At 42.0% G+C, this 15,122-nt stretch overlaps 2 protein-coding genes across 4 annotated transcripts; both read right to left on the bottom strand.

Annotated features, from left to right (window-relative positions):
* Positions 1 to 1,533: 1,533 nt before the first annotated feature.
* cfap97 (cilia and flagella associated protein 97) lies at positions 1,534 to 6,240 on the bottom strand. 2 transcript variants are annotated; one of them, XM_061771733.1, is made up of 4 exons: positions 5,346 to 6,230; positions 4,230 to 4,501; positions 2,564 to 2,708; positions 1,534 to 1,721 (listed from the first exon to the last, which is right to left on the bottom strand). In XM_061771733.1, the coding sequence occupies exons 1-4, from the start codon at positions 5,938 to 5,940 to the stop codon at positions 1,600 to 1,602; spliced, it is 1,134 nt and encodes a 377-aa protein (XP_061627717.1). In that variant the 5' UTR covers positions 5,941 to 6,230; the 3' UTR covers positions 1,534 to 1,599. The 2 variants fall into 2 exon arrangements, with proteins under 2 accessions (XP_061627717.1, XP_061627718.1); XM_061771734.1 differs by lacking the exon at positions 1,534 to 1,721 and having other exon boundaries at positions 2,567 to 2,743; positions 5,346 to 6,240.
* A 1,566-nt stretch (positions 6,241 to 7,806) lies between these two features.
* Positions 7,807 to 14,990, bottom strand: ufsp2 (ufm1-specific peptidase 2). Of its 2 annotated transcripts, none has more exons than XM_061771730.1 (12): positions 14,853 to 14,990; positions 14,607 to 14,694; positions 14,010 to 14,193; positions 13,865 to 13,928; positions 13,330 to 13,484; positions 12,937 to 13,129; positions 11,383 to 11,529; positions 11,148 to 11,312; positions 10,386 to 10,510; positions 10,231 to 10,307; positions 8,708 to 8,832; positions 7,807 to 8,614 (listed from the first exon to the last, which is right to left on the bottom strand). In XM_061771730.1, the coding sequence occupies exons 1-12, from the start codon at positions 14,853 to 14,855 to the stop codon at positions 8,528 to 8,530; spliced, it is 1,413 nt and encodes a 470-aa protein (XP_061627714.1). In that variant the 5' UTR covers positions 14,856 to 14,990; the 3' UTR covers positions 7,807 to 8,527. The 2 variants fall into 2 exon arrangements, with proteins under 2 accessions (XP_061627714.1, XP_061627716.1); XM_061771732.1 differs by having other exon boundaries at positions 14,769 to 14,907.
* Positions 14,991 to 15,122: the final 132 nt, after the last annotated feature.

Raw genomic sequence — 15,122 nt, 5'->3', positions numbered from 1 at the left:
TCGGGCAGGAGGCGGGGTACACCCTGAACTGGTTGCCAGCCAATCGCAGGGCACATAGAAACTAACAACCATTCGCACTCAGTCATGCCTACGGGCAATTTAGATGAACACTTAAATTCATAATTTAATGTATCACATATTAGAATGTTTATTTATTTTTTTAAATATGACTTTCACTTATTTAACTTTAATTTATTTGACACATTTTTCAACAAAACTTTTTTTAATTCGACACTTATTGGTATCTTTATGTGCTGTCAAATGATTACAAAGTGGTTTTTACAATAAATTAAAATTCACAATGTTCTAAACTTTAATACATTATTTAACCGCTGTCAAAAGAATACAAAGCGGGACTTACATTTTTTTAAATCCCAAATTTATTGAAAATTTCATTTGAACCAAATGTTTTTGTTTCATGACTTTTTAATGGCAATTTTGTCGTTAACCTGCTGCCGAATCAAAACAAAGTGGCATTTACATTTAATAAAGTTCAAAATACCTCGATACATTTTTCACATCACTACTTTTGTGCTGATTGCCTGGTTCCTTCTACTTTGAATTTTAGCCGATGACCAGCGATGACTGGAAAAAGCAGTTGAATTTTCCACAGTAGAATTTGGATTTTGCATTCAAAAAATAATTAAATTAAATAAAATGAAAACCACCACCGGCGGCACGGTGGGCGACTGGTTAGAGCGTCAGCCTCACAGTTCTGAGGACCCGGGTTCAATCCCCGGGAGTTTGCATGTTCTCCCCGTGCCTGCGTGGTTTTTCTCCGGGCACTCCGGTTTCCTCCCACATCCCAAAAACATGCATAAATTGGAGACTCTAAATTGCCTGTAGGTGTGACTGTGAGTGCGAATGGTTGTCTGTTTGTATGTGCCCTGCGATTGGCTGGCAACCAGTTCATGGTGTACCCCGCCTCCTGCCCGATGACAGCTGGGATAGGCTCCAGCACGCCCGCGACCCTAGTGAGGAGAAGCGGCTCAGAAACTGGATGGATGGATGGAAAACCACCACCATTCAAAATAAATTTACCGCGAGTATTGTTTTCCTGTTGCTTTCAATTTTTGCCCCCCCCCCTCCAAAAAAAAATCATCACACAAACACCTTATTTAAAAGTAAATTAAAAAGCAGATATCCTTGTTAATTTGGCTGTTAGCTCTTTTATTTTTTATTGATTGCTAAATTGGTGCTTCTATAGCAGGTTTTCCACACAAACACCAAATCAATGGAAACTACAATAAAAACAGGTAGGTAGAAATTTATTTTATATTAAATTCTTGCCAATATATGGCCAGTTTAAATGCATTTTCTACAGCATATTTGTGAGTTTCTATAAATCACACCTGATTGAATCAACAGAAAACAAGTTTTTTTTGTAAATTGTCTGTTCCCCGCCTTTTTATTTTTAAATTGGTGATGCCGTATGACCAAGTTTTTGATTTTTACATATACAAATTTAAAATAATATATATTTCTGGTACATTTTTCAGTTCAGTCTTGTTTTGAAATAATCATTTCCTTAGGTAAAAATAGACAAGTTTATTAATTAAATTAAAGACACATGCATACTGAACTGTACATATAAGAAGCCTAACAACAAAATGGCGGGCGGGCGGCGAGGAGCGCTTTGGACCTGGCTGCGTTGGAGCTGACAGAGGTGGCCCGTGTTCCCATCTGGGACGCGCTGCCTCGAATGGAGCTCATGCCGGCCACTGTGGATGAGGACAACACGACACGTCTGTCACGTGGACACGGCACATCCCACATTCGCATTCAAACATGTTATATTTCAATTATGGGGAATATACCTTGACAGGGGACATAAGTATGGAAAATCTACTTTTTAGGATGAAATGAAACCATCACCAACCATAAACGACCACCATAAATCTCTGGCTAGTTTTGATGAAATGTCTGAGCAAAGCAGTTCTGTGAATTTTGCTAGAATATGATGTCACAGTGGGCTCATTTACATAATGAGCGCCTCCACATTGAGTTCCTCCACCAATGACTTGAGTGCTAGGCTGGGTGAAGATCCTCATTACAGTCTGAAATACATGCAGAGGCAGCCGGCATCCCCCAGGAGTGTTATCGTGTCAAACCGAAAAGGTGAGCGGAGCTGTAGTGCAGATTATTTTAAGATTTTGATGAGCGGCACATACTTAAAATGTCAGGCGAAGTTGTCGACTAGGAGAGGAGGGATTTGTGTTTGCGCACGCGTTTGGTGCACCCACTCATTAAGAATTGTATCGGTGCGTCCTCCTCCAATTACATTACAATGCATACTATTTTGCTTTTTTTTCTTCAGTCGGCAGCCACACTTCCGCGAGTAGTACCCTCTAACCTTGTCGCAACACCCAAGCTCGGGTCCCATCACTTCATCAAAAGCGATACTCGCCGTTGCCGTCGCGTCGTGTTAGAAGGGGGAGGGTGAGCAGTGGCTCGTTTGCATGAGCTCGGACCGCTCGATCAAAACAAGACGTGCCGAGCAAAATTGACGTGCCGAGCTTCATGAAACCTTTCGCTGACATTTTGGTGTGTGTTGAGGTCGTACCGCTGGATGGAAGTATGTTGGTGGCGGCGTCGCACACTTCACACGGCGTGGCCTGATATCTGGCTTGACGCTGGTAGTCGGACAGCTGGTTGGAACGCTTGAGCGTCGGCGTCGACTTGACGTACTCCAACCGCTTCAGGAGTGCCTGCAAAGAAAGCGACGCACATACAGCGCGGCGTACTCCAAGAGGGACCATTCAAACAAGCAACGCGTCAACATTAGTTACTTATCCTGCTGTGTCAGTAGGCCACAACGCCACAAGACTGAAAAGCATAGCATGACGCCTCTCAAATCTTTAACGTGAACTCACGCCAGTTTGTCTTAACATTAAGAGACGTGAGTGACCGGAGCGATGAACACACGTGACCACATATTCAATTACTGCGCCCCAGGAAAAGACCGCGACAATGAGGTGAAAGCGTGAACACTCTGTAGCATACAGTATGAATTATGACTAATCACTATCACGCAACATGTGGGTTTTTATAAAGAAATGGAGAAAAAAATCAGAGGAAAACTAATTCATTTCATTCATTCATTCATACAACATATATTGGGATACATATCATTATGGTGTTATGATCTATTGTGGGCCATATCGCACAGCACTACTTGGGCTATTGTTAAAATCATGTTGGAAATTAAGTCAGCATACATTTTATACATCATATTAAAAATATGAGTGTTGTTTGTATTGTAAGAGAAACAAATCCTAAATGGTGTCAAGTTAAAAAAAAGTTACATAAAATCAAATATTAAAGTCATAAAAAACCAATACATTAGATCGCAATTCTTACCTTTAAAATTCCCCTTGCATTAGAGTAAAAGCTTTTAATGTTTTGGTGTTATGACGTAATTCTCTGTCATGTTTGTAAACGTTACCGTACGTTATGAATAGTGAAGCTTGATTTGAGGAAAATCATGAATTGAAATCGCAATATCTGCAAGAAAAATCTCTCTTGAAGATAAGGTAGCGTGACATAATTAGGAGCTATATTGCAAAATCTATTTTCTTGGCCCACGCCTACTAATATTTAAAATACCAACTCGCGAGCATGACGTGACTACGGAAAAGAATCCAAGGATCCTGTTAAGCCACGATTCTGTGTGCTTAACAGTAGTTTTTCAGCTATGTAGATCATAAAGAGCACACCACTATTACCAATATGTATAAATGGAGAAAGGAAGGAAAAAAACGCAGAGGTTGGACTTTCCTATAATGTCACAGTGTGGTCCTGCAGTGGTGCACCACCACCCTCGCCACCTGTTGCCATCCGTCCAGTGTCTTCTTTCGATGTGCCCGCGGTCACTAGAACCCAGCTGAGCAACCACTTACACTAGAACTTAAAAGTCAGCAGTGGACTCATTCCAGCACTAGCATAAGAGAAAATGTCATATACTGCGATAACGATAGGTCAAAATCTGTTATAACGTGTGCATATTTGGAAATCTAAAAGCTACGGGATCGATATTTGGCACTTGTGTAGTGATATGTGATAATACCAGACGATACGATACATCGCGATATCAATTATGTCGCACCTGTATCCCAATCTCAATAGGTCAAAATGTGTCATTTAAGTTTGCAAAGTTGGACATCAGACAATTTTAAGAAATTGATATCTGGCCCGTGTGTAGCATTTGAGAGCAAAGACGCCGGACTCACTTGGTTGTCCTTATCAATGCGTTTCTGCTCCCGCATGCGGTTGACGGAGCTGTGGGGGACGTGGGGAGTGGTGCTCTTGCGGCTGAACTGGTTCACGATGGAGCCGGGCGCTAAGGAGATGCGGGAGAGCACCCGCAGCAGTCGCTGATTCTCGTGGTCGATGCGCCGCACCTCGTTGTTGTTGAAGGTGAAGTTCTTCCTGCTCGGCCGTCCTCTGCAGTGAAGGATCAGGTTGTCCTGCATGACGCTCCCACTGGCAAACGAGTCCGTGTCTAGAAGATTGGAAGGAATATTGTTAATCCTCGATGGAAATTCACTTCATCTGCTTCTACCAACCAATCATCTATGTGATTTATATACAGTATACAAGTTTGTTATTATCATACTCAATTCGAATTGTGATTTATATTCATCTTTCAAGGAATGCAGAGAACCACCACATATTCACGTTTTGGCACCCGGAGATGCATCTAACGGCAGATTTAAAAAAAAAGAATTTTCAGGGGCGGGGAAACAATTTTATATCCCTACTTATTCAAGAATTTTCAAGGTTAAACCAAATGTACTGTATTTATGTTTCCCCCCCAATGCAATTATAATGAGAGTCAATTATTTGCAGATTAGCAAAATTTATTAACATGTCGAGTATTAACAAGAAATCCAGATGTTTCATCTGCATTGCGTTTTGGACCGAAGCTTGAAAAGCGGCATCCTCGCCATTTACAACCCAAATTATCTTGCAAACCCGATGAAAGGATGTCAAATATTATAAATATAAAAAATGAAATTTAAATAGCTGTGGCATGGGACCTTTGAGAGCAGTTTTCCCCTACATTTAAGCGCATTGTTAATTTTCAAACTGTGCATAGTTTGAAGTTTATTGCTTTCAATACTACATAAACTTTTAAGGAAACCAAACCTCTCCCTCATTTTTGATGAACACTTGTGCCTACTATGCTCCCGTTAATGTTGGTCATGGTGGGACTTCGAGAGCCAAGCAGCATATTTTTCTATTTTTAAGTGCTAATTGGTGTGAAAGGCTTGAGAACAACTCATGTCAAATATTTTGTCCCCCCCAGTAGTTGACAGTGTTAATTTTGAGGACTCTTAGTGCACCTGCATTCAAAGTCCCCTGCGGACGAAGGATGCTGTTGGCTCGGGTCGGGGGCGCACTCCCCCGCCGCTGACCCTTGGCGCCACCTTCCTCGGGCTCCGCAAACTGGAGGTGCTGGAACGTCGAGGAGACCGGACTGACCTCGTCCCTCAGCGTGTAGTCCGACGCTTCGGCGAGGGACGGCCTGTTCGACGCCCTGCTGGGGACGCGGGCGGACGGCGCTCGGCCTCTTCTCCTCGAACCTCCCGGCGAGCTGAACCGGCTCGAGACGGTGGAAGAGGAACTCGGCGGCCGCTTGGCTCGGGGGGACTGCTCGCTGAAAGCCTCCGACGCCGAATGCGAGGCTGCGGGTGGCTCCCGGTTGTCGTCCGTGCCGCTGTTGCTGTTCTCGTCGTCTCCTGCCGCCTCGCTGGCCAGAAACGCCACGAACGAGCCGCTGGGCGTCCGGGCGGGCACGTCTTCTTCCGTTTCATTTTCCTCGCTGCCGCCTGCGCCTCCCCCTCCCGCTCCGCCTCCGCCTCCGCCTCGGTCTTCGTCGCGGTCACTGTCAAAAAAGGAGTGGTCGACGTCGCCCTCCAAGTCGCTTGGGTTGAACATGGCAGACCCGGCGACGCTCGAGCGCGGTGTTCAAAAGCAGGAAGACAAGCCGAGAAGGCGCCGCCTGACGTCACTTCCTGGCAACGGTTGCCAGATCGGTGCCTCGCAGGTGAACATTTCAAACTCCGAGCGAGGCCGGAGCAGCCTTGAAGAGAGCCCCGACTCTGTTTTAAAAAGCGCATCATCGCCCTCACGCACGTTGTAAAAAAAGTGACACAACGGTTTTAATCAAAGCCGCACACCAATGACGGCTCACAATTACATCAGCGTGTCACTTCTGCCGCTCAAAGGCCTTACGTGTTGATGTCAGCGGATTTAAAGGCTTATGTCAACCCCTGACGAAGAGTCGCAGACGACGTGTTGTTGCAATTGCACCGTTTTTCCACTAGATGTCACTCGTAATCAATATACAGGGTCTCCTCGTTTTAAGAGTTTGTACGCATGTCGAAACGCGCCGTGGTCTAGCACCAGTGGTTCTCGAACTTCTTACACAAGTACCACCAACATTAAAATACAGTCAAGCAGTAGGCCAAACTCAGTTGGCCGAAGTGTTCATCGAGGCAGACGTTTTATTCCTAAAAAGTGTATTGAATATTATTGTAAGCCGCTGTAACAATAAGCAGTTTGAACATTGCACTTGACTATAGGACAATAAAGTGTACTTAAATGATTAGATTAAAATGTATTGCACATAGGTTAAATACAAAATTGTACTCCAATAAGTTTTAAAACAAACAGTTCTAAACGATTAAATGCAAATGTACTGTACTTGAAAGTTAAATACAATTTAACTGTATTTTTAAAAAAAGTACATACCACTAGAAGGAGGCGAACTTTTAGAATCACTGGTCTATCACTAACTCACACCAGTTGTGGCAAAAGTACTCACTGCTGCACTTGTGTTTAAAACAAACACACCCCAAAAACTTTGGTAAAAGTACTGATTAATCTCCTTTACATACGGAAGTAAAAAAAAAAAAAAAAAAGTAGCCCTTGAAATGTAAATGTACTTAATGCTCCATGGGCAATGTTCCTCATCTATGTTGTTGCTCTCCCTGTTTTCCCACCTTGTAAGTCTCCATTCCCAAGATTTCAATCAGTCAAGAGCTCATCCACGGTTAACTTCATCTCTCTCTTATTTACGTCTTTTTGTTTTTGTGTCGTCATTTGCCGAGGTTGAAAAGAGTAAACATCTTATTTTGACAAAGTAAGGCGTAAACCCCAAGAAACTTAGATACCTGGAAAATGTACTTAGGTGCAGAAACAAAGAAATTGTACCCCGCCGTTTGCCCAAATTCAATTGGCATAGGTTTCGGATCATCTGTAAGGACAAGATGATATTTTGTGTAATAATCAACTTCTTTGGGCAAAAGAAATCTGAGCCCATAAACATTCCAAAATAGAATCTTAATCTGAGTCAATTTTATGTAGACATAAAAGTTACATTACTGCCACCTGCAGCTCAAATGAAAGCAGCTGTTGAATTACTTTTGAGATTTCGTAATCCATTTCGGGTAGATTATTGGCAGTAATTTGATGGATCCATTTAATTGGTCGATGTAGATTTACCAGCCACATCATTAGCGCAATCTAATTAGATCCAATAAGATTACATTATGCATGTATATGCTGTAATTCCTATGGATGTGTTTCAAATATTTTTGCCACCTTATGTAGCTGAAGTACTGAAAATAACAGTCCAGTGGACGCAGTGGCTATTTGCAGTGATAGCGTCTGAACAAAAAGCGACTCTGCAAATAATTGATGCTCTCCTAAAAGTGACGCTAACTGCCTGCATTGATCGTTTAAGCAATAAATATACCACAAACTATGATCCCAAAACACTTGAATAGCATTTCAAACATCTTCAAACATTGCTGTGTATTTCAAAATACAATAAACAGATTACAGCTAAGAAAGCACATAGAACTATGTGTGCACAGTACGTTTACGTACACATCAACAATTCTGAAGATGATGAAAAATGTGCTGGCGCTGAAGCCGTGTTTAGTCCAATTTTGGCGAAACTATCGCGAGCCAAAAGCAGCCACAGCAAACATGGGCTCCGTCATCTTATTGATCCACTCCCGTTGACTGTCAATCACAAATCTAATGCCATCCAACCATTTTCTGTCTCAATTAAAAAACAATTAAATACAATAAGTATCATACATAGTGTAGAAAGTATTTTGCCACAAAAAAAAAAACCCAATACTTTTTGTTTTTTGCCGCATTAATGTCTTGCGAATACCAGAGGTTAGTTGGGGGAAAAATACAATTAAAATTCCTGAATACATGAATTTGCCAATGCCAAACCTTGAATATGCAGGGAGTATTATAAACAGCTTTCAGTGTGATGCAGTGGAGTTACATACCACTCCAGACTAAAATCACAATAATAACCATGTTATTGAATGAATACCTCCCTGACTCACACTGGAAAATAAGCATTATTATCTTTGCAAAAGTCAAGCTCTTGTATTGGATCTTATAAGACTGTGCATCTAATGTACCCAATGAAGTGGCTAGTAGGTTTAGTATGACATGATTTTGGTGATTTGGAATTTTACATCGTCATTGCTGTGCATCAGATTGCTTTTGGTCTCTGGGGGAGACACATATTATAATATGCGGTTTGATCCCAAAACTCCGATCCTTTCCAGCCACACCAGCCCTGAAGAAAACACCAGAGACACAAAAACCGAGGTCAACAATGTGTGTACTAGAGATGGACTGTAGAGAAGCAGCAATTGCTTTCAAGGCCCACCTTGTCTGTGATGACCTGCAAGTCCTCTGCGCCTGTGTAATGAGGGTCCAGGATGAGGAAGCGAATCTGCCCGGTGGTCTCGCTCCACGCAACGCCCAGGATGGTGTGGGCTAAGACCCCACCACCTGCAAGGGACAATGAACCTTTACATGGCAAACCTCAACGTATTTTCAACATACGGGTGCGTGATGCATCTCAATAAATTTTAATAACATCACAACCTAATTAATATCTGTCGTTCGATTCAAAAAGTGAACCAAATTATTTTAATAATTCTAAATTGGATTATTAACGTACTACTACTGCACTCGCATTGAATATATATCCGATTTATATCCACACGGAAGATATCTGGGTCAGATTTGAAAAAAATCTGAAATGTACTATTCACATTGGCACGAGAAAAAAAATCAGATACTGGAATATCTCGTGTATAATTCGCACCCATGTATAATACGCACCTCCAAAGTTGACCTAAAAATTCTGGAAAACCCTTCTACCTATGTATAATGCATTTTTACAACGCATGGTTTTGCTTCTACCCATATGATCAAAACATGAAGTGTTATCTGTATTTTGTTTGACTTATTCTGTAGTTAAGCACTTTATTTGAACATGTAATACTTTCTTTTTATTTACTTGCTCTTATTTTGAAATTCACAGCCCTACTTTTATTTAGTAAATGAGAAGACACACAGGTGTGCTCATATGTTTGATTACCCAGGCAGAATTTGTAAGATGGGTACTTTAAAGAAAACATGAAGGGCCAGGCGAAACACATTTAATTTTATTTTAATGGGATTAAAATTAAACTCAAGCATTTCAGAAAAGCGTTATCATTCAACAAAACATAACCATAAAAAAATGTATGATGGTTGTTGTTCGGTCATCAGTCATACTTAAAAAACAATATTTCACAAATTCTGGCAGGATATGTAGATTTATGAGCACAACTGTACATATATGCAGTCATACGTATCCCTGTCATATTGGAATGAAAGTGGAGGCTACACCTTTTTCGTAACCACTAGGTGGCGGTGGCATATGAGAATGAAAGTGTACACCTTTCTCATATCCTCTAGGTAGTGGTGGCGGCATATTGGAATTAAAGTGTAGAGCTTTTTCATAACCTCCAGATGGTGACATACATTTATAAAATATGAGTTTTTTTTCCATTTGCCCCTATACCTGTGTATAATGCGCACTATTGACTTTTACAATTTGTTAGGGGGAAAAAAATGCACATTATACACGAGAAATTACGGCGGTACGTCACATGGGCAAAAAAATAAATAAATCAGAATTGACATGCAAAGTGAACATAGCCTTATACATCACAGCAAACTAAAACCACATTAATAACCACCGCTGAATTAATACCTAACAGTGTGAATTAAAATTTAACATTATCTTTGTAAAAATATATTTTAATGGCTCAAATAAGATTGTAGTGGTGTACCCAATGAAGTGGATGCTGAGTGCATATTTTCAAACATGTTTAAACCTCAAAGTGAAGAGCTCACCAATCATCACAGGAGTCCCCTCAGACAGGAAGTGGTTGGCCAATTCTCTGCCTTTGGAGGCCATCTCAGAACCCTGACTGAAAGTACAAGTGTTCATCATTACATAAATCTGTGATATGAATGCATCAGACAGGCTGCAAAGCAGAGAGACAAACCTAACAAACAAGATCTTGGATGTGACCCCGAGGAGTTGGTTGAGGACAGCGTGAACTTCGAAGGATCCAATCCACTGACGAGATCCCACAAAGGATCCTGGTTTGTCTCCAACATCAACTAAAGCCTAAAAAAAATTACATGCGGTAATAAACTACAATGTAAGTCAATAAAGGTTTGGTAGCAATGTAATTGCTCATTAAAGCTACAGTGCTGCCTAAACAATGTCAGTGTAGTATCACAATTCACAAGATGGCAGGAAATGACCATGAAATGGTATCCGGGCACATTACATTCTTAAAACATTTTACCTACAGTCATCATCGGCTGAGCTCATCATTTCAAGACTTTTTCCATCTATACAACTCAAATGAAAGAAAAAATGGAAATATGTTCGCGATAATATATAGCAAACTGTTCAGAATTAACCAATCACATGCAAACTGATGTTAAATGGGAGTCAGCACTCACTTGCCAAGATGCTACCATTTAGAAGAGCCTCTGATATACAGTAAATCAAGTTCAGATGTTCAAGTAGGCTTTTCCTGACATTTTTGTAGTCACATGTTAAAGCACAAGCCATTTATTTTTCAATAGCATGAAAAGTGTGTCCAAACGTTTGACTGGTAGTGTACCTGAATTAAGTTACAGTATTATTCACATTCCATCTATGGAGCTTTTTTTTTTTGTGACAAATATGATGCAGTATTTATTGGCTTCCTATGGGGGAATTCATAAAAAAAAATCCGTCCCATTCACGGTACCTGCTGGATCTCTTTGTGAGTGGGCACGGCCCGCTCCACGTAGCCTTGCTGCTGGAACCAGGAGCAGATGGTCTGCAGGGAGCGATAAGCGCAGCCCCAGCCGTTGTCGTCCAAGCGGTCCTGCATGTAGTGGTGGTAACTGTACAGCCCCTGCACCAAGTACACCTGGAACACACAGAAATCATCAGCAATGCCATTTCGGAGCGCATCCGAGTAACTACTTAAATGGTTTTACCCTTCCGTCGTCCAAGGTAGGATGCGTGAGAGCCAGGTGAGGGTTTCGGAGGTAACCGTCTTTGTAGGGTTCATTGGGGAAGTGATAAGCGTTGGCTCTTCTAAAATAGGGTCGGTCTTCCGGTAACTCAAAGCGCTCGTGCAGCTCCTACTCAAGCAGAGGTTGTGTGCAAAAAAACAAAGGAAAACACTCAATAATCAATATTAAAATATGACACGCTTTGTGATGGTTCTGATTTTTTTGTATATTTTTTTAAACTTGGAATTTCACTTCCAAACAGCAACGGATTAGCTTGTACACACAACACATACTGACAATACAGTGAACCCCCACAGCCCTTGTGGTTCAGCATTCACAAGTTTTTGGGGGGAAACCGATCTGCCATTGTTTGCTGAAAAACTAATATATTTGCTGTTTTTGTGCTCACAGTTTAGTCAAGGTTGATGTGAGATAAGGAATTTGAGACTTTAGTAATGATTTGACACTATCTGGTAGGGGTGAGTAAAAATATCAATTCATCAATCCATTGCAATTCTTTCCCTCGCAATTCAATATTCCATCCATCCATCCATTTTCTGAGCCGCTTCTCCTCACTAGGGTCGCGGGCATGCTGGAGCCTATCCCAGCTGTCATCGGGCAGGAGGCGGGGTACACCCTGAACTGGTTGCCAGCCAATCGCAGGGCACATCGAAACAAACAACCATTCGCACTCACAGTCATGCCTACGGGCAATTTAGAGTCTCCAATTAATGCATGTTTTTGGGATGTGGGAGGAAACCGGAGTGCCCGGAGAAAACCCACGCAGGCACGGGGAGAACATGCAAACTCCACACAGGCGGGGACGGGGATTGAACCCCGCACCTCAGAACTGTGAGGCTGACGCTCTAACCAGTCGGCCACCGTGCCGCCGCAATTCAATATTGATTCAGCAAATCCTCTTGGCCAGTGGGGGGCGCTTTGCGTGTAATTTGCATTGTATGGACGGAAGCCGCACTCGACCAAATAACAACAAAAAGGCAACTAAAGCAAGCGGCTGAGGCAGCAGTACTGTGAAATGAACAATTTAAACTTTTACATCTGACAACTGGGCTCATTTTGGATTCCTCTGTAAATCCGGAACGCAGGAAATGGACAAAAGACACTTGAAGCACGATACACAACAACAACACAAAAACACATCAGAAGTCGCCAAGGGTAAAACAGCCGTTTTGGAGTCATTTCAGTCGGCAGAATGAGCGGCACTGGTTTGACTTCCAGAGCGACTGACCTCTACATGCGCAACTATCACTTCTCATTTCATTTCTAACGAGTCAGAATTCGTGTCAAATGTTCTGCAGACACGAGCCCGGCACAATTAAAGTACCAGCAATTGTAACAATGCTACTTAATTAGGTATGACTTAAAAACCCTGCCAATAATAATAATAGTAACCCTAACCCTAGTAAGTAGGAAATACTGTTTAAGTGTAATTTAACTGACTTTTTTTTTTTTTTTCTTTACCACGGCGCCATCTACTGGTTTTTGTGTGGCACTCCATCGCTGTCATTGACATACCTTACGCTGGGCCTCTAGCTGGCTGTCGGGCACCCCAGCAGGATAGACGGCCGTCACCAGTCCTTTGGACTCCGGAAGCAGGAAGTGGAAAGGCTCTGGGACCGATAGCGTCATTCCCTTCGCGTGGCGCAACATCTCTCGCTCCATATCATGCAGCTGATGTGTTAGCGCCTCCAACAGGCGCTCACAGGCACTGCATAATGAGATAACGGCACGATTAAAATGAAAGTTTTAGTCTGGCGACCAGTTCAGGGTGTACCCCGCCTCTCGCTCGAAGATGGCCGGGATAGGCTCCAGCACACCCGCGACCCTTGTGAGGGTAAAGCGGTAGGAAAATTGGATGGATTGTCTGTTCTTTGAAAGTGAAATTGATCTTTTAATTGCGACCATTACCCTTTGATGGTGTCAGTGCAGGAGATGCAGACAACACAGTCCATGGGAAGGACTGTAGACAGGAAGTAGGACTTCCGGATGGTTCTGCAGAGGATGGGTGCAGGGAGGGGACCGAGCTTTGTCACCTCCGTCATTAGGTTAAGACTGATCACCCGCTAGTGGCAAAAAAAAAAAAAAAAAAAAAAAAAAAAAAAAATCATTAAAAAATGTGATGATAAGTACATATGTACATATTTCCACTGCTGTTCACATGTATATTCTATATAATGGTTTTTTTTCCCAATAATTGCGATCAGCAATGAATTAACATTGCATAGCAGACTGTACATAGTGTATATTTATCTTACTCTATAGCACTCACATTTTACCTGTAGAAATAGACACTCCTGCTGACATTTATACTGTACATCAATCTGCATTCAATTGCCTTGTACTTGTGACGTGTAAGGACAAAGTTGAATGTAATCTATTTCTAAAGTGTAGCACTGTTAATACAGCAGGAAAGAAAATGATAAAATACAGAATGCTCACATACCGTTGCAGAGCTCTTTTTGCCCTTCTTCGCAGACCTTTTGCCAGCTATTTCTTGTTCCTCTGTCCTGAAATGTAAGTCAAACATAGAATGGAAACAAAATGGAAACAAATGGATTGTGCGTAAGAAAATAACAAAAACAACTTACTGTATCCACTTATGTAGCTCTTCACACGGTGTGCTTGGAGTTATTTCTTTCGGCGTCACGTGAACACATTTGTTGGGCCAAATCACAACTGGGCTGTCCCGGACTCTCAGGACACAGGATTCAGAGTTCACGTGAGAACGTAGGTTCTCAAATGTTCTTGAGATGGCTTTGTGCATGAGCGTCTCTGAAAGAAATATTTACTGATTTAGTATCTGAGAGGGTAGTACGATGATAAAATGATAGTTTCTTCTTAGAGTTGAGCTGTTTTCATCCATCCATCCAATTTCGATGACCTCACGAGGGTCGCGGGCCTATCCCAGCTGACTTTGGGCGAGAGGTGGTTTACAACGTGGACTAGTTACTGGTTAACCGCATGGCACACAGACAAAACACACTCACGTTCACACCAATGGACAATTTAGAGTCTTCAATGAACCTAACGTGCATTTATTTTAAAATGTGGGAAAAATCACGAGTGCCAGGAGGAAACTTGTTTTCAAACAATGTTAAGATTAGTTTAACCTTACAGACTTCCGTCATTGAGTAGAGTAGAGAACACGTTTTTATTAATACATATTTGATGATGTTCCACCGTACCATCTGTGCTGTCCAGGAGACATTTGAGCTCCAGAGGTCCTCTCACACGGAGAAAGTCTCCTGGCTCGAATCTATTTGAATCAACAATCTGTAACAGAACAAAACAAGTCAAAGGTTTTGTATTCGCTATAATTAGACGGCTAGAGACAACGTGCTACCCACTTGACAGCTCTCTACGCGACAATAACAAATTGGGTTAACATTATCACAGTAACATGCGGGTTTTTAAATCATTTTGATGCCCACCATGGTCAGGTTTTGTTGGGGGGGAAAAGGTAGAAACACGAAGCTGGGTTGTTTAGCCACAAGGAGGCTGCCATGTCAGTCACGTGATAGTTTTTAAACGTGTCTCTTTCCGCGATAGCTGATTGGACCACAATATCATCGCACCCGCCCACTGCTGTTGCATTCATGTTTACTCGTAATTTTAACCGTTCATCTAAAACTGGCTATAACGATGGAGTACTACTGTTATAAACGTAAAGATTCCTGAAGATATGAAAAGCCCTTCACACT

Source organism: Phyllopteryx taeniolatus, chromosome 4 (genome assembly GCF_024500385.1).
Source record: "Phyllopteryx taeniolatus isolate TA_2022b chromosome 4, UOR_Ptae_1.2, whole genome shotgun sequence".
In the NCBI taxonomy this organism is placed as follows: domain Eukaryota; kingdom Metazoa; phylum Chordata; class Actinopteri; order Syngnathiformes; family Syngnathidae; genus Phyllopteryx; species Phyllopteryx taeniolatus.
Note: the sequence above shows the minus strand (reverse complement) of the source record. Positions and strands in the feature narration are given on the sequence as shown.

Coding starts and splice junctions, on each gene's coding strand:
- cfap97 (XM_061771733.1), bottom strand. CDS start 5,940: ATGTTCAACCCAAGCGACTTGGAGGGCGACGTCGACCACTCCTTTTTT. Junction 4,502..5,345: donor GCAGGGGACTTTGAATGCAG/GTGCACTAAGAG, acceptor CCAATCTTCTAG/ACACGGACTCGTTTGCCAGT. Junction 1,722..2,563: donor CAACATACTTCCATCCAGCG/GTACGACCTCAA, acceptor CCTCATCCACAG/TGGCCGGCATGAGCTCCATT.
- ufsp2 (XM_061771730.1), bottom strand. Junction 10,511..11,147: donor CTCACAAAGAGATCCAGCAG/GTACCGTGAATG, acceptor AATTTTTTTTAG/GCTTTAGTTGATGTTGGAGA. Junction 8,615..8,707: donor TGCAGGTCATCACAGACAAG/GTGGGCCTTGAA, acceptor TGTTTTCTTCAG/GGCTGGTGTGGCTGGAAAGG.